The 22123-nt window shown below is 35.7% G+C and overlaps 1 protein-coding gene across 1 annotated transcript in view; it reads left to right on the forward strand.

Annotated features, from left to right (window-relative positions):
• The first annotated feature begins 6746 nt into the window (after positions 1–6746).
• The window catches only part of LOC126821803 (protein enabled homolog), a 33188-nt gene continuing 17811 nt past the window's right edge, over positions 6747–22123 (forward strand). The window contains exons 1-2 of the mRNA XM_050550301.2: positions 6747–6898; positions 7211–7310. Of these exons, the coding sequence (XP_050406258.1) occupies positions 7306–7310 (5 nt within the window). The 5' untranslated portion in view covers positions 6747–6898; positions 7211–7305. The remainder of the gene's footprint in view (positions 6899–7210; positions 7311–22123) is intronic.

Consider the following 22123-nt stretch of genomic DNA (forward strand, 5'->3'; position numbering starts at 1 on the left):
AATACATCAAAAAGGCTACCTGGCGGATGTTCCATCTATTAAAGCAGAATTAAAGGCACTATCCACAGCTCTTGAGTGGCTTGTGTCATCCACCGTTCAAAGAGCAGACATTGTGACAGACTCCCTTAGCAGCATAAAAGCAATAATACATGACAAAACAACACCTAGACCAGGAATTGTTCAGAATATTCGAAAAGTGTTTATTCCCTCCAAAACAAAAATAAAACCGTAGAATTTACATGGATAGCATCCCATATTGGCATAGTAGGCAATGGATCGCAAAGGACTCAGCTTCTGCGAGACCGAAGACTTAAAATACAGCGTTCAGGGATTTAATAGCATCGTTAAAACTAAAATTAAATCAGAGTGGAAAACTGACTTGGCCAGAGCAAAATACTTTTTATATTTCAAATTAAATAACGATCTGGTTGTAAAGACGGAGGTCAATCACCCATCGCGCAGAAGAACTATAGATTTACTTACCGACAATAAATATAAACCAGTGAAGTGCGAAAGCGGCCACATTTTAACGTATCATGCCGTTATTGCGTGCAATAAATTGGAAGAGAAAAGACTCCCTGTAAGAAGTTTAATTGAAGATGCCACTCTTCAATATAACCCCCAAAATGTACCCCCCCCCCCCCTAGGAATATGTCATATAAAATTCATAACAGAATCGGGAATTAACTGTTAAATTAGTTACGAAAAAAAGAGTACTAGTCACGGAAAGATAACTGGTTGTGTAGACCTGATTGGCGGCTAAGCCAGCTGGATGCTTTAATAATATCAGGATAAACTGACATTAAGAAAGGGACCTACATATCTAGTTACAAAGGAAGGAACAATAAGTTGTAGGACAGTATGGCGGTTCAGTCTACTGTATGATTTAATAATATGGACCCACATAACCATTATTAACAATGACAGTGCATATTAATCAATATAATTTAATTTGGGTTTAAAAATTTAATGCCATATATTCGTCTCCATAAAATGTTTTAACTGTTCTGTTTAGAGTTTCTGCTGGCTCTTCTTTTTCTTTTCAGCTAACTTTTCAATCTATTTCACATAGATCTTCTAATATCTCTGTAACAGATGACTGTTTCGACACGTGACGTCACATCACGCGGCGTCAATCAGTGGCTCAATAGAGCGTGCATTGTTTACATAAGACGTTACTGATTCGGGCTAAATGGTGAATTTTACTTATTTTAATACCCATTTACACTAAATAGGAAATGATTTTTACCTACAAATAATTCAAACGTCTTTATTTATTTTTCGAATAAATGAAAAAAATGTTTTAGAATTTAATTTGACGGAAGAAAAAAGTTAATATTTGGGACTCATTAAGTTGCATCGATGTCATCCTTATCAGTGATTGTAGCGGCCTAGCGAAAATTCACTGCTGATCAGTGTGGTAACTTTTATCTGGGAAGGGTCATACGCAAGAAAAACCCGAATGAACTGCAAACTATAAATTTTAAACGCTGCTGTTGTGAACCATTTTAGAGGACTTTTTACTAACTTTTAACTATATGGAACCTTTTTGGACGAACAGTTTTTAATATGTAAATAATCTACGAGTCCAGCTATGTGGTTTTTACTGCGAGAACTTGGCTTTTCCACATATAGCAAGCAGATTCTTTTTCCCCGTGGAGTTTTTCTATCCGCCCTCATTACGCCAAACATCAATCAGCTGGACCTCATGCATTAACTTATTTTTATTATCATAAAGAGGGGGGTTGGGTGGCCGAATGGTTAGCACGTGCGTGCTGTATTATACGGCCTGTCATTGAGTCTACTGGCGTGGTTTCGAATCCCCGGTTGTACGTGACAAGGAGTAGGGTCGCCTGTCCAACTTCGTGGGTTTTCTCCGGGCCCCCGGTTTCCTCCCACTGCTAAAGACCCCTACGCACAAGCGAATTATAGAAATAAAATTAAACCATATGTTAGTCCCGAAATGACCTAGTTTGTGTCGAGTGGACTTTAAACTCTCTCTGTTTTTTAAAATGTTACCTTTTTTATGTTTTTACCAATTTTTAACCATTTAAGTGTAATAATAGAAACAGATTTTAGATGTGTAACTTCGTAAAGGGTTTGATCTAGACTATGAGCTTTTATCACGAAAAAAAATAATAATCTGAATAAATCAATTCAAATATAAGGCTTGTATTGTTCACAAAATAAACATGTCCAAAAAATAAAATTTACCCAAATCTTACGGTTATGATTCTCATCAATTTTCTTAGCCAGGTATTGTCATCCATGAATAGGCCTCTAGCCTATGTATTTGTGTGACACTACGGGGTAGATGTGACTTTCCCGGTCACGGACTCCAAATAAGAGATAGGCTGTGACAGTATCGTCTATGACTTTTTTCGACTTCACGTTGTGGGATCAATTATTTCAATCATCAATTAACTAACTCTGGAACACCATTTATGTTGTTACTAAGTTTATATAATTTAACAAATACAGCAAACTACAAAGTTATGATAGTACTTTTCGAGTTATTAAATTATCCACGGTCTGAGTTTAATACCCTTTCTATCTCAGACCTACCGGCCTAAACGTGGCAAGAGCCACATACTTCTTGTTAGTTCTACATAAGGTTCGCGCTAGGATGATGTGTTCACCCTAGCCTCTAAGCCGAGGAGGCTATGGGTATGTTCCCCTCAGCTCTAAATGGTAATCTTCCCTACGGTCTCATCATGATATCTGAGGGTAAATCAAACAAGCTCTCTCCTATACATAGAATACAATGCGTCATCTATTAGGGCGGGATAATTACCATTTTTGGGCACCTTTGGTGTTTCGTATAGGCACCGTTTTACGTCAACACTATTGTAGTTAATTGTACTAATCCGTGCACGAGATGACTGGACTATGGTACCCTACTTCCAGCAATGGATACTGACATAACTGTCGGTGAGTTAGTCTCAGATAGTAGTATAGAATAATGCAAGCTACTTGATTACCCTAGTTTTGGTCACACATCTTCAAGTAGGTAAAGAATTTTTATATTAAACAGAACATCTTTCTTATAACTAAAATAAACCCTATAGTATTACATTTATTTAAAAAGTACTTTATTTTTAAAATAAAACGATTAGTATTTACAATTGATCATTTTGAAAAATAAAAGTGAATAGGATGCAGTAACAAGCAAAAGTGTTTATATAAAACATATATGTATTGGTTATTCTGTCTGATATCGGATTATTTATTGGATTAGTAGTTAAAGATACATTATATAAGAGCTAAATCTTCCTATTGCGCGTTTTTATTTTGGCTTCAAATGTTAAATAAATTATTATTTAGATATTTATTCACATGATAAGCCTATAACCAACTCTCTAAACCATCGGGTGATAAATGGCAAATGGCGATCAGCGGCTTTAACACAGTGGCGGATTATAGCGAAGGCGCCAATCTCCGACCCGAAAAGAATGTGAAAATCCCCAAAAATCAAACTGAAACAAAACACTGAATTTGATATGAACCCCCTGAGGCAGAACCCATAAGCCATTTAATACACGCCTAAAATGCACCCTTTTATCGAAGCATTTCAATAATTTTATTTTATATACACCAAACGATTTTACAATATAACTTATATATAGCTGAGATATTTATCTAATATTCTCTTTTTGTCTTGTGTTATAATAATTTATCTTACTCATGTTTTAATAATTTTATTTATTTTACACACCTGTTTATGTCGGTGATCTTTTAGGTGTTTTAAATGTACATACCTTCCTATTTTATGCTGTGTCGTACTTTTATATTTTTTTTCTGTGTTTTTATTTTTCTATTTTCATATTTGCTTTTGTCTCTACAGCACAGTACTGTGGAAGTAGCGCTATATAATTGCATAATAACAAAATAATAATAAAAAAAATACAAGAAAAGGGACCCCAAGACCAAGAAAAAGATCCAGTTAGAAAGTGTCCAATATAAATATCGCTCTCTAAGAGACTTCCCCCCATCCCATACTGTATTCATTAACCCAGTTGGAGAGGAACAGTACGCTAATAAACCCCATTTCATTCATTCAATGCATTCCACTATCAGATCCGAACTAAGATTTTGACGGCCTCCTGGCTACAGGAAATATTTTCTATAATGTTTATTTTTACCAGGTGAACAACAATTAAAATTCAAACATTTCCGTTAAGAATGTTGTTTCGAAAAAATTTCTCTAAATGCTCTAATTCAGCATTTACAATTGAAATAACTTTTCTCTTTGTCAGATCCCCCCCCCCCCCCCGGGATTTCGAAGAAGAGTATAACCGTTGATGTCCGGGCAAAAGGACTCGTCTTGGCACGTTGTATGACGTATGCCCGTCTTATTAAATTGGTGCAAAAGAGCAGAACGTTAAACCCAATATCATTTATTTTTCAGCAGATTTGGGCAACGAATCATCGGTTCCATTTTATATCTAAATCGACAGCAAAGTACTCTAAATCTCATCTACGGCGATGTTATTTTCAAAATGTTGTTAGGGAGAACCCTCAAACTGGGACCCTTCGGAGCGATCCGCCCCTGCTTTAAAACATTTTGTTTTAATCAATATACACATGTATCCATTTTACAGATATAGACCTACTGACGTTTGTGTATTTCCTTCATTTTTTTATAATACACAATGTGTATTAATAATCCCCACTCAAACTGAACAGAAATTCTTAACTCATACTTCTAATTCTAGCCCTTCCTGTCCTAGTTCTGATTCTTTCCACAATTCTAATTCTGGTTCTTCCCATCATTCTAAGTCTGGTTCTTCCCGTCCTTCTAATTCTGCTTCTTGCTGTCCTAGTTCTGTTTCTTGCTCTCCTTGTTCTGGTTCTCCCTGTTCTGGTTCTTCCCGTCCGCCCAGTTCTGTTTCTTCCAATCCTTTTAGTTATGGTTCTTCCCGTCTTTCTTCAAGCATTTTGGAGATCACTTTGTCTTTGTCTGTTTCTGCTTCTGACCTTCGTTTTACAGGTTCAGCATTTAGTTCTAGCTTAAAATATTTTTTTATACGTCCACATTGCCGTCGCCCCTTTCCATCTGCCCACAATTTGCTTGTGGACACTCTACTGGGTTGACACTCTATATGGTCACAATTCTTATCCGATTTTGACGAAACTTGAAATAATAGGTTTATCTTCAAAAGGTTTTGGTTCCTTTAGATATTGGCATGTATCAGATCACAATTTTTATTCGATTTATTTGAAACTTGAAATGTATGTTTATAACCCAAAGATCTTGGGGTCTTTCGATATTCGCGCATATCTGATCGCAACTTCCTGGATAATATTATATAGCCCTTGATTGTGGACCCATAAGTCACAATTTTTATCCGATTTTAAATATATCACCGTTACACCCTGATGATGATTTTTTCGAATTTCGTAAAAAATCGGACCGACACTGCCCGTCAAAATGACCGCTCCTTAAACGCAAATAGTTTTAAAGTATGTAATACCAAGATTGTGGACCCGCTGGAGGTCACAATTTTTGTCCGATCGAGATCAAACTTAAAATATGGTTATATCTCAAAGATCTTGGTTACTTTCGACTTTCGATATTCACGCGGACAGGGCCCCTTCACATAGGTGTGTGTGGGGGGGGGGGCGGGGGGACGGCAAATTATCTAAGTGCATACCAGAAATCCCCTTTGAATATTTATGGACTAGAATCATGGAGGGTGAGATAGCAAATCACTGGCCTTCGCTTCCTCTAAACCTATGTAAACCAGTTCATATATTCAGCAACTAGAGAGGGTAGAGGGGTGATTTTTCCAAGATATATTATAAGTTTTTTTTTCGATCAAATAGAGGGGTAAAGGGGAAATAAACATAAACTGTTTACAGATAAATTGATTTAATAAATAGTTATTTAGATAAAGTATTACAAGTATAAAAAATAGTATATTAAATTTTCTTTAATCATAAGAAGTCAACTGAGGGCAGGCACTGGACAAAGCAGTTACAGTATGCAGGGGCGGGGGCGTCATTGAAACTTTTGCCCTGGGGCGCCACATAGGCTTGTGAGAGCCCTGATATCGGATCGTAACTTCCTGGATTATGACCTCTGATTGTTCAAAAAATCCAGTTTTTAGCTCGTGGGCCCTCTAGAGGTCATAATTTTTAACCGATGTTAAAAACCGTTTAAATATATCAGTGTTACAACCTATAATGACGGTTGAGTTCGGATTTCGTAAAAACTAGACCGAAACTGACTGACAAAATAGCCGCTCCTTGTACGCAAATAGTGTATAAGTATGTATGAAACTTAAAATATATGATAATGATTATGTTTATATCCCAGAGATTTTGATTTCTTTACATTCGCGCATATCGGGAGGTTGGGTGGCCGAATGGTTAGCACGTGCGCGCAGTATCATACGGACTGTCATTAAGTCAACTGGCGTGGTTCTGATTCCCCATTTGTACGTGACAAGGAGAAGGGCCTGTCCAACCTCGTGTGTTTTCTCTGGATACTCCAGTTTCCTCCCACTGCTAAAATCCCATACGCGCAAGCGAATTGGTGAAATAAAATTTAACCATATATGTTAGTCCCGAAACGACCTAGTTTGTGTCGAGTGGACGTTAAACCCCATTTTTCTCTCTCTCTCGTTTTAGAAACCGCGCTAGCACAAATTGTGTGCGAAACTACTCTTTATTTGAATGTTGTGCTGCGAAACGTCTTCCAATATGCTCTGGTTAATCGTGTCAAAATTAGGACGATAGCCTAAACCAAAATGGCGACAGGGAAGATGATAATTTTACAGTCGATCTATGGAAATACTATTTACCAATGAATTACAGACTGTTAATTTTTAGTAGTTTTGCACACATGCAAACATATTTTCGCTAAATCGAATGTTCATCTAATTCAGAAATTTATGTAAGAGGACTTTATCTACATTCATTCACAACAAGCGACAGTTCCAACCTTCCGTTTTTGATAGCCAAATTATAATTTTATATCTCGTTACGGGTGGTGTTTGATAATCGAAATTAATCATCGGTCTGGTAATAACTCTTATTTAATGACAAAGTCAATGTAAAATCAAACTATAATGCAATGCCTTGATTTATTTCTTATTTATACTTTGAGATAGATTTGATTTGATGTGTTTTCAAGCGAATAATAATTTGACATTTTTGTGCGGCTAGTTGGTTGAGGGCGAAAATAACCTTACTCTTTTTATTCCAGCTAATTTGTTACTCCGTGTCAAAACTACTACACCTCATCATTTTATCATCATTAGATTCACTGGAGCGTGAAGTTGACTATTAAATTATTTAACCATGAGGTAAGTATGGGGTTTACGTTTCATTTCCTCTCTTTATTTAGGTTAAAAATAGACTAATACTTAGATCTGTTTATTTAATAATTGTAAAAAAATTAGATAAAAAATGTCTTGTAGCTAATTCTTTGGGAATAAATGATTCTAAAGGTATTACTCTAATAAATTTGATTAAAAATAATCAATACATACGTAACATCAATAATATCACCCCGTTTTATAATCCAATTAACTTCCAAAGTCTAATGATTACTTAAAGTAGCTAAGTCTCTAACTCAATATCATCCAAAATCTTCAACATTGAAAACACGATTTATTTGTCAAATTAAATCAACATTGATGTTGTGATCTTACCGGAAAAAGATGGGCTTTTGATATCCAATATTTAAGACAAAATAAACATTTTACCATTGGTACACGAATCGTGTACCATAATGCGCTTCAGCCCCAGTTGTATCAAGAGACTCGAGGGACAAGGCTAGACACATTGCACCAAATCAAACGGCGTATAGTAGACTGGAATAACCAGACGCTAGAAATTTGCACTCGCTTGAGTCTGCTGGCTTATTTCGCCGAACATAACTGATTTGAAATTGGAGTAAAAACGGAAACCATTGAATGTAAATCAGTTTATATACATTCATATTACAGTATTATATGCGTTGCGACCCACTTTTGTCAATTTCTAGGTCCCAAATGTTAGCGATTTAGCTCCTTTAAACTATATTGAAACAAAAATGCACATTAAAGGGGGGGGGGGGGCACAGAGGTGTCATAAATAAGTTTATTACCGGTAATGTAAAAAAGCTAAATATTTTTATTCTCTAAAAATTTCGGGGAGTTGACCTCTTGCACAATTTGACATTTTAATTAACATCTATTATTATAGGTATTCTGAATTAGATTGCAAATAATTTTATTTTTTATGCCGCCATTGAAATGTGGTTGTATATTGCTGTCACTCCCGTCTGTCTGTTCTAGAGGCTAAAGTTAATGTATATAATTGACTTTAAATTTATACACAGTGTTTAAGGTCATGAGATGAAGATTCCTATTGATTTTCAACAATTTCGGATAATTATATACTTATATAGCGATTGAAAACTTCACCTGTAACTATTTCAGAAGTTATAAATGGTCATATTCATTGATGTTAGGATTTATTGCATGGATTTATTACATAATTAGTACATTATGTTTCCTAAATAATGATTTAGATCAGTTTTCAATTTCAACATGGACTGTAGAGTGTTGTTACTGTATATTCCCATCATAAATTGTGTCCTAGAATCCATTAACACAACAGACATGTTTTACCTGAACATAAACATTGTATTTGTTGGGTTGTATTAATCCCATACATCTATGTACATGTATCTAAGATTAATGACTCAACTTAACAACAGCCACACCTTTGACCCAACTTCTTTAGTACAGTTTAATCTGTTCAACGTTTATTCTTTTATCAATTGTCAGTTAGTTTTTCCATATTAAAGATAATAAGCTTGCGCTTATTAGAGTTTCACACTATTTTTTTTGTTCGGATTGTTGTTGTTATTATTATTTTTTTTTTTTCCACTTGAGCATATCTCAGAAACTAATTGTCAGATCAATTCGATGTCTTCGGTTTTCCTAGAGGCTAAAGTTAATATCCGATTGACTTTAAATTTATATACAGTGTTTAAGGCCATGAGACGAAGAAGCGTATTGATTTTCAGCGATTTCCGATAATTACTGCCAGAGTAATGGCCCTTGATCACTTCAAAAAATCTTGTGGACGCTCTAGAGGCTAAAGTTAATATCCGGTTGACTTTAAATTTATACACAGTGTTTAATGTCATGAGGCGAAGAAGCCTATTGATTTTCAGCGATTTCCGATAATAACTGCCAGAGTTATGGCCCTTGATCACTTCAAAAAATCTTGTGGACACGCTAGAGGCTAAAGTTAATATCCGATTGACTTTAAATTTATACACAGTGTTTAAGGTCATGAGATGAAGAAGCCTATTGATTTTCAGCGATTTCCGATAATTATTGCCAGAGTAATGGCCCTTGATCACTTCAAAAAATCTTGTGGACGCTCTAGAGGGTAAAGTTAATATCCGATTGACTTTAAATTTATACACAGTGTTTAAGGTCATGAGACGAAGAAGTCTAATCATTTTCAGCGATTTTCGATAATTACTTCCAGAGTTATGGCTCTTGATTACTTTGAAAAATCTTGTGGACGCTTTAAAGGTCAAAGTTAATATCCGATCGACTTTAAATTTATACACAGTGTTTAAGGTCATGAGACGAAGAAGCCTATTGATTTTCAACAATTTTTGATAATTACTGCCAGAGTTATGGCCCTTGATCACTTTGAAAAATCTTGTGGAAACTCTAGAGGTCAAAGTTAATATCCGATTGACTTTAGATTTATACACAGTGTTTAAGGTCATGAGACGAAGAAGCCTATTGATTTTCAGCAATTTCTGATAATTACAGTTAGAGTTATAGCCCTTGATCACTTTGAAAAATCTTGTGGACGCTCTAGAGGCTAAAGTTAATATCCGATTGACTTTAAATTTATACACAGTGTTTAAGGTCATGAGACGAAGAATCCTATTGATTTTCAATTTTCAGCGATTTCCGATAATTTTTGCCAGAGTTATGGCCCTTGATCACTTTGAAAAATCTTGTGGAAGCTCTAGAGGCTAAAGTTAATATCCGATTGACTTTAAATTTATACACAGTGTTTAAGGTCTTGAGACGAACAAGTATATTAATTTTCAATGAATCTTTATGACTTGAACAGCTAAATCCATGATGTTAAAAGTTTCATATGCTAAACGTTAGCATGGCGCAGAACTTTATAAAAAACGAACAAATTCTAATGGTTTTCTGATAATTACTCAATGAGTTGTTACTCTTAATCAGATTTTAATGTATTATAAATGTTTCATTACCGAAAAAAGTAAAAACATGCGACAACTCTTGTTGACTGCCCGGACGATATAGCTGCTGTGGGCGTATGTTTCGTTGCCTGGCAACCTATCTTTTGAAATATTGCTGTAATATTAACAATAATCGTTTGATTTTAACATTTTGACATAGCCATAGATAAGGCAGATAGCTACGGTTCTTTATATTTTTGATTTTCAACGAATCTTTGGAGATATTAGGCGCTAAAATTTGAAATTTTGACAAAAAACTTTTTTATTAATGAATATTTTTTTATGGCATTTTATGGCATTTTATTTTTTGTCTTTATAATTTTTCATGGCCTCTATTGGCTATTTCAGTTTATCGGCTCAAGGTTAATTATTTATTGCCCGATTGTTATAAAACAAAGTTCATATGCTCCACTGTGCAAATTCTCGATTTGTTTATTACCGGTAAAGTTTACTATCGGCACCGGAAATGACGCAATTTTACCAAAAACACAACAACTTTTGGTCTTGGAAGGAATTATTAGTGAGCAGAAATTGCTCATGTATCTGTTATCACTCGTCACTTCAGTCAGTTAAATAGGGGGATGGCTCGTGTTTTCCTTTGGCGTTCTTCACTTCCGATTCAGGAAACCTGTATTACTCAGCTATCGCAGCAATGATCTCTGTGATAAAATTATATTTGGAACGTATTTAATTAGTTCTATCACATATGTGATAATGACTGACACCAATATTGTCCTTTAAGGGTGAAAAGGGCTGTACAAATGAGGTATTTACCATTAATTCAGGCTTTTCATATTTTGATGTATTTCTTGACAACTTTCATGAACCTGTAGCATTAATCCATACGATGACAACTTATGTCAAAATTAGTTTGTAATATTGGCTGTTGCCGAGAAATAGGCAGTTTTACATGAGTTACTTTTCACGTTATTTTGCCTGTAAACGAGTTAATTATTATCTGATTTTCTATTTTTTTTTTCACCATGTGATGCAAAATACTATTTTTGACTGGGCGGATCCAATTTTACATTTTCACTGTCACCGGAAATGGCGTCAAATGGGCAAAAACTGTATTTTTAGCCTTCAAAACAAATATTTTATTTAACTGCGTCGTATTTGTAGGAGAGACGGTGGCTAGGTGGTTAAGACGCTGGCTCGCTAGCCTGGAGGTCGGGTGTTCGATCCCTGCATTGGCCGAGAAAGTTCATCTGGATTTTCCGACGTGGTTTCCCCTTGTCAGTGGTGCATAATGGAGGGCCCGTGTATACATTAGAATGCACGTAAGATCCCTTGGCAGTTGGAATTCGATATAAGAGTAGGCGATAATGCCGCTGCCCTTGCAAAATTTCCCTCATGGCACACTGTATGGCGTATGCCCGTCTTCATTAGCCCGGTATAGGAGCAGAACAGTAGGACGTTAAACCCCATTTCATTTCATTTGTCGTATTTGTAATTTTTTTATAATTAAGTTATGTGCTTCCAATCAACAAATAGATTGAACCCATGCGATGATATAGATATCAAAAAATGGTTTCTAACTTCTTCAGTTGTGGAGAAATAAACGATTTTCTACAAGTCAATTTTCAAGGTTTTTGGTCAATAAAAGTGTCAATTATTAATAAATTTTTCAGCATGTGATGCCTAATGCCATTTACGATTTCCTAAAACTGATATAACATTTTCATTATCACCGGAAGTAATGTCTTTTTGGCAAAAACTGTATTTTTAGCCTCAAAACAAATATTTGTTTCAAGTAAGTGATATTCATTAATCGTATAAAATTATGATATTTGATTTCAATGGACAAATAACATGAACAAATAAGATCATACAAGTCAAAAAAAGTGATTCTTACATATTCTCGCTCCAAGAAATAACCAATTTTGTCAGTTAAAAAGGATTAATTCTGTTCAAATTTTAATCAATTGTCTGTCATGCAAAGGAGAATCAGAGTGGTTTTTTCTGTAATCCAATTTAAATATTTTGTTAAAAATGGAAGTGATGTCATCGTGTCGAGTCTTCGTTGTATAGATGGAACTGATATTGTTGGATTTAGTGGCTTATTCTGCGTCCATTTCATTTTAAAACACCTGTACAATGCAAATGTGGAAATCTGTTTAACGTTTTCATTGTTAGGGAAGTGACGTCAGTTCGTTTTCGGGCTATTTCGATTAAAAGGTAAACAAAGGTGTAAAATTAAGCTATTTACAATCCATTCAGCGTCTTCATATTTTAAAATATTTCTTCGTAACTTTCATAAACTCGTAGCAATAATCCATATGAAGAGAATGCATGTGGAATTTAATTTGTAATGTGCGCAGTTGCTGAGAAATAGGCATTTTTGCATGCGTCACTTTTCATGCTTTTTTGCCTGTAAAAGAGTCATTTATCATTCGATTTTCATTTTTATTTTACAATTTTATGTCTAATGCCAATTCTGACCAGGTCAGATCAATTTAACATTTTCACTGTCAACAGAAATGATGTCATTTGGACAAAAACTGTATTTTTAGCCTTCAAAACAGATATTTTATTCAAATGAGTCTCATTTGTAATGTTTTTAAAATTATGATATTTGATTCCATCCAACAAATAGAATAAACCCATACAATCATACAGATACCACAAAATGGTTTCTATCTTGTACGGTTGCTAGGATATAGATAATTTTCTACAAAACACTTTTCAAGGATTTTTGGTCTATAAAAGTGTCAATTATTATTCGATTTTCATAAACTTTTCACCATGTGATGTCTTATGCCATTTATGATTTCATAGAACTAATTTAGTATTTTCATTATCACCTGAAATAATAATGTCATTTGGCAAAATATTTTTTTTTAAGTGAGTTATATTAATTATTCGTTTAAAATTATGATATTTGAATCCAATGGACATATAGATTGGATCAATACGATCATACAGATGTCCAAAAATTGCTTCTGGCATCTTCCCTTGTCGAGAAATAGCCCATTTTGTCAGAAACACTTTGTAAGATTTTTTTTGCATTTAATTTCCCATTAAAAAGTCAACTAACTTAGTGGTAAGTTAGTAACAAATTTTGTCAGGATCACTTTTTTGACATGTAACACATGGTTACAACTGTGTAAATGGAATTGATATCGCTGGATTTAGTTGATTCTGTGTCCATTTTATAACACATGTGCAATGCTTATGTGGAAATCTGTTAAACGGTTTCGTTGTTTCCGGAAGTGATTTATGTTCAAGGGAGGGAACCGTGGCACCGGAAATGACTATAAGTTCAAGGGTGACGTGGCACCAGTGAAACCTGTCATTACTGCACGGCAGTTCTAGTTTAACATTAGTTTGCCAAATTTATATTGTACTAGCAGGATACCCGGCTTCGCTCGGGGGTCATAACTCCGAAACCAGAAGTGGTAGACTAACGCCACCTGGCCTATGTTACTCCCCGGTCCGAGCTACCCCTATGCCCCAAATTTCAGACTCGGGGCAGACCTAGTGTAGCTGCCAACCCCGAACAGACAGACAGACAAACGACAGTCACAAATATTAGTATAGATTTGTAGATACCCAGTTTATGTAAAATTTACAGCCCTTGGGAGACTTTCTGAGCAATATTGGAATCCCGGTTTCTTTGGTTCCCTTCATGTTTTAGTATTCAACAAATTGATTTATTGGAAATTAATTCAGATTCTTTGGCTAATCACCAGTTAATGGGTTGTTACTGTAAAGTGTTTGAGCCTTTTTGCAGAATCGTTTAGGTGTTGCAATTTTTATACGCCCACATTTTCATGTGGACGTATTATGGCGCTGCTCCTGTCTGTCCGTCCGGACATCTGTCCACAATTTGTTTGTGGACACACTACAGGCCACAATTTTGATACGATTTTGATGAAACTTGAAATTTAAGTATTTTTCCCAAAGATGTCGGTTCTTTTCGATATTGTCATGTATCTGACCATAACTTCATGGATTATGTTCGAAAAAGTTATTTTAATTTAAGAAACATAGGTGAAATATATCAATATTAATACACTGATAAATTCATTAGTTATTTCTCACATAGATTCTTTTAATTCTGTCCTGTATGGGGTACCCCTCAAACAACTTGAAAAACTGAAAAAGGTACAAAACTCAGTTGCTCACCTTATTTCTAGAACATTATATAGGGATCATATTACACCTATTCCATATCAACTACACTGGTTTCCTGTAATTTTTAGAATTGAATATAACATTTTAGTTTTAGTTTTTATACCCCTGTCCCTCCGCAATTAATTGTGGATTCTCTAGAGGCTAAAGTTCATATCCGTTTGACTTTAGATTTATACACAGTGTATAAGGTCATGAGACAAAGAAGTCTATTGATTTTCAGTGATTTCCAGTAGTTACTGCCAGAGTTATGGCCCTTGATATCTTTGAAATATCTTGTTGATGCTCTTGAGCCTAAAGATAAAATCTGATTAACTTTAAATTTATACACAGTGTTTAAGGTCATGAGACGAAGAAGCCTATTGGTTTTCAGTGATTTCTGAGTTATGACTCTTGATCTCTTTGAAATATCTTGTGGACGCTCTAGAGGCTAAAGTTAATATCCGATTGACTTTAAATTTATACACTGTTTACGGCCATGAGACGAAGAAGCCCAGTGATTTTCAATGATGTGGATAATTACTACCAGAGTTATGGCTCTTAGGCTAAAGTTAATATACTATAAGGAAATCTTTTCCACAGTTTTGGGACACCAGCCTCAAAATTCTTCTCGCGGATTAAGATAACTTATTTTACAGATATTGTTTATATGTGATTTTCCAAGGATAAATTTGAATTAAAAATTACACCATTATTTTTGGCTGACTGAGAAGTGACAATGCGACCATTTTCTGCTTTTATCGTTTGATCAAAGTTTTGTATCGATATATCAAAGTTTAACTTTCATATTGATATATCAAAGTTTAACTTTTTCCTGTTTAAAGAAGACCCAATAACCAAATATTCTTGCATTAAGTTTAAAAAAATTGTTGTTCATCCAGATTTTTATCACTGCAATACAAGTTTCAATATTCAGCTTTAAATTGAAAGTCACTTTTATTGGGTTTGAAAGAAATGAACAACTGTGTGTCATCTGCATATAGATGAAATAATAATGAATGATGTCTTACTATGAGATCAAGTGGTTTACATGAAGTGTATGTAGCTAAACAATTCCAACATAAATTTTTATTAAAAAAAAGGACCACCATATTAAGGGCATAGGCCTAAATGATGCATGTGACTTGGTTATTCATAGGATACTTGGTTATTTCCAAATGCTTTACTCATTTCACGATTAATTTCAACAAATTAACTGACAAGAACTGTTAGTCACTACAAATAAACAAACTGTAATTTAGAGTCTTTAGCCTAACTACTTTCTTATTCTGTATTCATCTACAGCACATATTTACTTGTATTTTGACAGCTTAAAAAGAAATTTTGCATGTGCTGCTGGGTTTTTTTTTTATGATGACTTACAGCTCACCTCATGATGTCACAGTTTTGGTGTGTTAATTGGTTAAAATTTGCAAATGGTTGAAACTATTTTAAGTTCTTTGTTATGAGTGTACCCCAAGAGAAGTATGTGTACATGTACTAGACCACATATTACCCTGAGAATTCATCCAAGTGAATTATGACACCTGGCTGATAGTGATACTTATTGAGATTTCTTCCAACTATATTGCTATATTTTGGAGTATGTTTAATACCAGCTTCATAGATAGGGGAATCCACTCAGAATGTGACCATGGCTTAGATCATTTTTCTCAAAAACAATTTACCCCATTATCATTATTTTTTTTTTTTGACATGTCATAAGAAATAATTCTATTTGAATCAAGACATTAACTATATTTTCAATGACCTCCAACAAAAAAAAAGCTACATGTACATACAGTTGAGTTCATTGAAAGTAGTTATTTATTGTTTTTTTTTTTATCAGATTAGTGTAATATTAAATAGAAATGAAATGAAATGTAATAAAGCATTTTATCATATTAAAATGTGCTAGCATCAGCTCTATCAGCTCTATTACAGACCAGTTTTTTTTAGAAAATGACAAATAGTGAAATACATCAGAGATTTTTACAAAAAAAGAAAGGGAGACCTTTAAAGAAACTTTCCCAGAAAAGTATTTATCAGGTGTTTATTCCCAATAAAAGTATGGCAATTTTGGTATATTTGGAAAGTAGAAACATCCAATCTTACTAGAAAAATACTGGATTCCATGAAAAACACCCATTGAGTGCATATAGGGCAAAAATATAAGGGTTTCCCTAACCGGCAACTATATATCGTGGGTCTCCGCTTGAAACCTCGTATAACGAACAAAATGCGGAAAATTAGTAAAGGAGTTAACCGATAAAATTTGTTTTACATAATACTGCCGCATTTTTCTTAATAACATCGGGTATCAATTTGGTGAAAATATGTGTACGTTTTGATTCATGAACATTTTCAAGTGAAAATATTTATTTATTCTAAAATATAATCGAAAAATGTTATATACGTGTTTTTGATTCTAGAAAGATGACCAATTCTTCGGGTACGTGTTTTTTGATCAACGAAAATTTAAATACAAGTTTAACAAAAATAATTAGTTTGGAGCTTTTGAAATTTTATAAAAATGGAATAATATAATAATTTCACGTGTCTGATATATTTCATATGACAATTATTTAATTTTGTAATAACGAGAATTTTCAGATGGGTCGTGATTTTGGAAAACTGAAAAGTACAGTTCCCGATACAATGCCAAAGGGCTAATATGAGTAGGACACCGGGATCCGCTGTGGCTCAGTGAGTAAGGCACTGGTTCGCAAACTACGGCGTCCCGGATTCGTTCCCGGTGTTGACCTAGACAGTTCCTCGGGATTTTCCAGCTGTCAGTTGTGCAGGTCGGAGAGGGTCTGGCAAGGAACGGCGTCTAGTCGTTCGTATGGGACCCCCACCCCCACCTAAAAGTAAAACATCAGATACCCGGGATCTGTAACGTCAACTGTGGTAGGGCAGGACCATTCTTCCCATCATCATACTGTGGCAGGGCAGGACCAGTCTTCCCATCATCATACCAATCGGATACATACTATAGAGATACCAATTCTTTCATCGCCACACCAATACCAACCAGATTCATGCTATAGAGATACCAAACCATACCAATACCATACTACCCATGCTGCTATTTACCATTATATACCTCAGGAGCTTCGAGTCGCATCCGTGTCCAAGACTCGGGTACTCATACTCATGACTTACAGGCATTGTGCTGGACGCCCTTTCCTGGAGGTGGTAAAGGGGTACCCAGTAGTGTCAGCATGTTGTCTAGGACGTAGTGGCGGGATATTACTGGTGTCCTAGACTGAAATCCTTCTTCCAAAGTCATGGCCGCATATTCCAGCTCCATCTTCTGCAAGTCTATGTGGGGCCACACCACAGTCTTTTGTCTAATTGCGAATGGAACCTGACTGTCTTCCCAATCGCGTCTGGCTGGTGGCAACAGTGGCATGCGTCCACGACTGGGAAGGTCTGCTGCTTTCTGTGCTGGTGTTCTATCTGGACATGGTCGCTTCTGAGCAGGAAGTGGTGCCGGATTGAGGCTTCTCTTGATCGGATTATTTAGGGGAGAACTTGGTGGAGTATCTAGCAATACAGGTTGTCTGGCGGCTTCCATCTCTACGGTAACCGTTGAGACATCTTGAAGAGATACTGTGGTCTTCAGCTTACGGGTGCAGACAAAAGGTTTGTTCCATACCATTCTCCTATCTAGCGAGTCAGAATATACTCCAAGAAATTCGGCCAAGGTCAACTTCCTCGTTTCCAAATGGAATCCTTTAAGGGTTATGTCAACACCAGGTGGTGTCATGTTGTTGGAGTTTGGTAGAAGAGTTAACTTTCGGGTTAAAGAACCCAAGGTCCGAGGGGCTTGTACGGCGGTTTTCTTTGGGGTGACCCTGTACCACACCTTATTTTCATCAGTCGCGAACAGCGCAACTCTGCAATCCTTCTAATAGTGAGGTCTGTAAGAGTAACCAGATCGGCAAGGTTGAACGATGGTTGATGAGGATAATACTTCTCCAGTGAAGGAATTGGTGTTAGCGTTATCTCCCCTTCGGCACAGATAGGCAACACATCACTGACACTCTCGCGGTCACCTTTGAGGGTTCTCCATTCTCCTGTCCATTCTTCTTCTGACTCGAAAGGATCTGAAAACTTACGGGTCCAGTCCAGCATCATCTGTCTTGTAAGCTGGGATAGTGGTCAAGCTTACTTTGGTACCGTGGCAACTCGTTTGTAGACTTGGGGGTGATGGCGTTATACGACTGAAGGATCGTAAGTCTCGACAGAATAAGCACACAAACTTCATTCGTTTATGGGGAGCAGCAGCCAAGTGGTTCTTTAGTTGTTTCTTCGTTGCAACGACTCAAGGCAAGACCCAATCCCGCAATTCTATTTAGACATCTTAGAAAGCCTAAAATGTATAATAATGTGAAAACCTTAAGTTTTGCGGACTATAAAACGTTATCAATAATACCATCATGTGTATCTAAGAACGTAACTATTTTCGGGCATAGGTCATATTATAATCAAACAGCCATCATCCACGTATACCGTGTCCTTACAGTTGCTCTATAATAGGCTATTGCTCCCAACATCCATTAATTCTTCCTTTGAGTTCGGTACTTTCAATGCAGCCCCGAATTCATTTGGAAAGATCCTGTGTCAGTAGGTTTCTGGTTGATCAGGCCAAATCTCTACTGACAAATTACTTCAATGGGTATACTTCCTATCCACACTGTCAGTCTTTAATTATCCAATATCAATTTCCGTAACGGAATCACTGCATCTCAAACTTTAGACTTCTTTTTACCTTTTTCAAGGATGCTGACTAACAGCAATACCATTTCTCTCACTTAAAAACTTCTAACATGGACAACTACATAGCATAAGATGACCGGATTACTTTATTCGTTTACCATCTGTTTAACTTCTAACATTTAAGAAATAATGAATCTCTAACGACTAACAACAACATATATACAGACAATAGGACATCGACGCAATCTACAAAAAATTGACGTTGGAATCCTTAAGTTTTCCCATCCAGGTGGGAAGGTTTCTTCCTTTGTATTGTAGAAGCCTATCTAAGTGAAAAACGCGTTGTGCTTTCTTCATGGACTGTTTTATTTGGTACGTTACATCATAGATTTTCCTAACAAGATATGGCCCTTTCCATAAAGAAGTGAACTTGCTGCACATCGACTTTTCTCACAGGATAGTGTAACGATACTGCCTGTCGTTCTTTCAGTTCCTCTTCTTGGCCTTTAAGTCATAGTACTTCTTCCTGTAGCAAGGAACTTCCGACTGATCTCGTGACATTGTTTGTTTTTGTGTTGAAGACATGACAAATAGTTGTCTACATCTTGTTCAGTTACTTCCTTTGCTGGTTGCCCAATCATTGCCTGCATTGGTAAAGTTATCTCTCTGCCAAAAAACCCATCATATTCGGTGTTTTGCCTGTACTTGAATGAACAGATGATCGATAGGCAATCATGACTTGTGGTAAATATTCATCCTACAATTTCTGGTCTTTTTCACAATACATAGTGATCAAAGTCCGGTTGAATCTTTCTACACTTCCATTTGATTGGGGTCGGAAACTAGTCGTTCTAGTATAATGTATGTCTTTTAGAGAACAGACTTTGCTAGTTTGTTCCCTGGTCGGCACTTTAATGTCATAGCTACAGTCTTGGCTTCAGGGATGGCTAAGCCCCGGGCCTGACAAGAATCGCAGGGCCCCTAACGCGACTAAAAGATTATTTCATATGGTTTTGAATGGCACACATGCGCAACACACGATTAAACGGTCTGTAATAGAAGAATAATTACATAATAGCTGATCACATAAGAAATCATTTCAGTTCCGAATGGCATATATGCGCAGAAATGGCATATAACGTCGGGGAAGCCTAGACCTATCACCGAGTGGAACTTCACAGAGAAAGTTGAGGGATAGCTCAGTCTCCGCCCTCGCGCCGCTAGATCGATTACCGTGAAATTTGAATTTTTTCTCTTTTTGCCATGAACAGCGGCCTGGGCCCCTAAGGCCCATGCCTAAGCTGGGCTTTTAGGGATGGGTAGAGCCGAAGCTTCTGTCCATTTGGTAAAGCAGTCGCTGATTACTATTATATATCGATTACCTATATTGGGGAGCGGCAAAGGTCCAAGGATGTTCATGGCAATTCTCTCCGTAAAAGCAAGAACAAAGGCGTTTAATTGGGCTATTTTTCTATTATTATGACATCTTTTGGTACGGCGTAAGTAAACAGCGTAGTTATTGTTCGTGTTTGTAGGCTTAAAGGCTTTGTCTAATGTAAAATCTGGACCACATGTAAAATCTAGACCATGTGACATTTCGTCATAGTGACACATTCAGTAAAACACGAACATTACACACTAAATTTACTTATTTTGCTTTGCCAGAATTAAACAGTGTGATACTGAATGGCACAAAAACAACGAAACTTTCATAATTCTAGTAAAGTTTAAACGAAACTTACGTTTTATCTTGATACGTCGATGTCTTACTTGGCTAAAATGACCTCGTATTATAGTAAATAGATGCAACGTGACAGAATTCTGTTGTATGAAAACCTCGTATATCGGTTTATACGAGGTTTATATATTACAGTTGATAATATTTGCAATTCAAAACCACGTATAGTATCATACGGGGTTTTGATGGTATGCCATTTTATACGTGATATTTATTTAGACATTTTCAGACATTTAAAACTGTCGTAGCTAAACGAGGTTTTAATATTCAGAAGCGCGCTTTTACGAGCTTTACAATGGTATCAAAAAGTGTTTTTGGTCAAAAATCGGTTATACAAGGTTTCCAGCGGGAGACCCACGACATGCCTTTTGCTCTTTATTAATCTACATGTAGTGATAATGATCACAACAGTAAAAAATGCATTTTCTCAGCAAACAGTGGCAAACACTAAATCATTTTACTTCACTTGTTTTTTTTAGATTCTTTAGCAATTTAGTGATTCTATGAAATACAAAAAGAGATTGATGCTGTTGGGTCCTTTTGAAAAATACAACAAATAATTTTGACCAATTATGCACTCAACTAAAAATGTTAGAATAATGACGATTTCATTGAACATGTGGGAAGAATGTTAGTACAAGCTCATTGTTTCAATTGTGTTGAACCACCTTGGATGATTTTATTTTAAATTAGGTTTTATAAAATCAACATAACTTCCAAGATTTATGTTCCTGATTGCCTCTTTATTTGAAATGAATTGTTTTGATAAAAGATAGCATGACTATTACCAGCCGTACTGCAATTTGTACATTGAATTAGCTATTCAATATTACATTTACACTTGCCTGTAATTCAATTGATAAACAATAAATACATTCTGAATGATCCAAACAATGTGATTTCTTGCATGGTTCCTGTTATGGATGCCAGATTTCGAAGTAAATCATATTAAACTATGCAGATAATGCCTACTATACAAAGCATTCAGCACTAATCTATTTTTGACACAATGCCATTAAGAACTTTTAGTTAACATGTGGCATCGATTGTTTCAAGGAGGGAGTAAATTTAAATAGACATGTGCATTTAAACTTATAGTAGTATATGATCCTGATATTAAAGATGCATTATGTAAGATTTATGTAAGACTAAGAGCTGATCATAATGAAAAATGAGTATATTAAACATTTCAAATTACTTTCTTCTGAGCGAAGTAACAAGTCTTTGAAGGGTTGGCGATATAGCCTTGATTGTCAAGTACCATTGCTATGATAATAAAAATAGTGGTACATTGCCGTAGACTCCAT

Source organism: Patella vulgata, chromosome 5 (assembly GCF_932274485.2).
Source record: "Patella vulgata chromosome 5, xgPatVulg1.2, whole genome shotgun sequence".
NCBI lineage: Eukaryota > Metazoa > Mollusca > Gastropoda > Patellidae > Patella > Patella vulgata.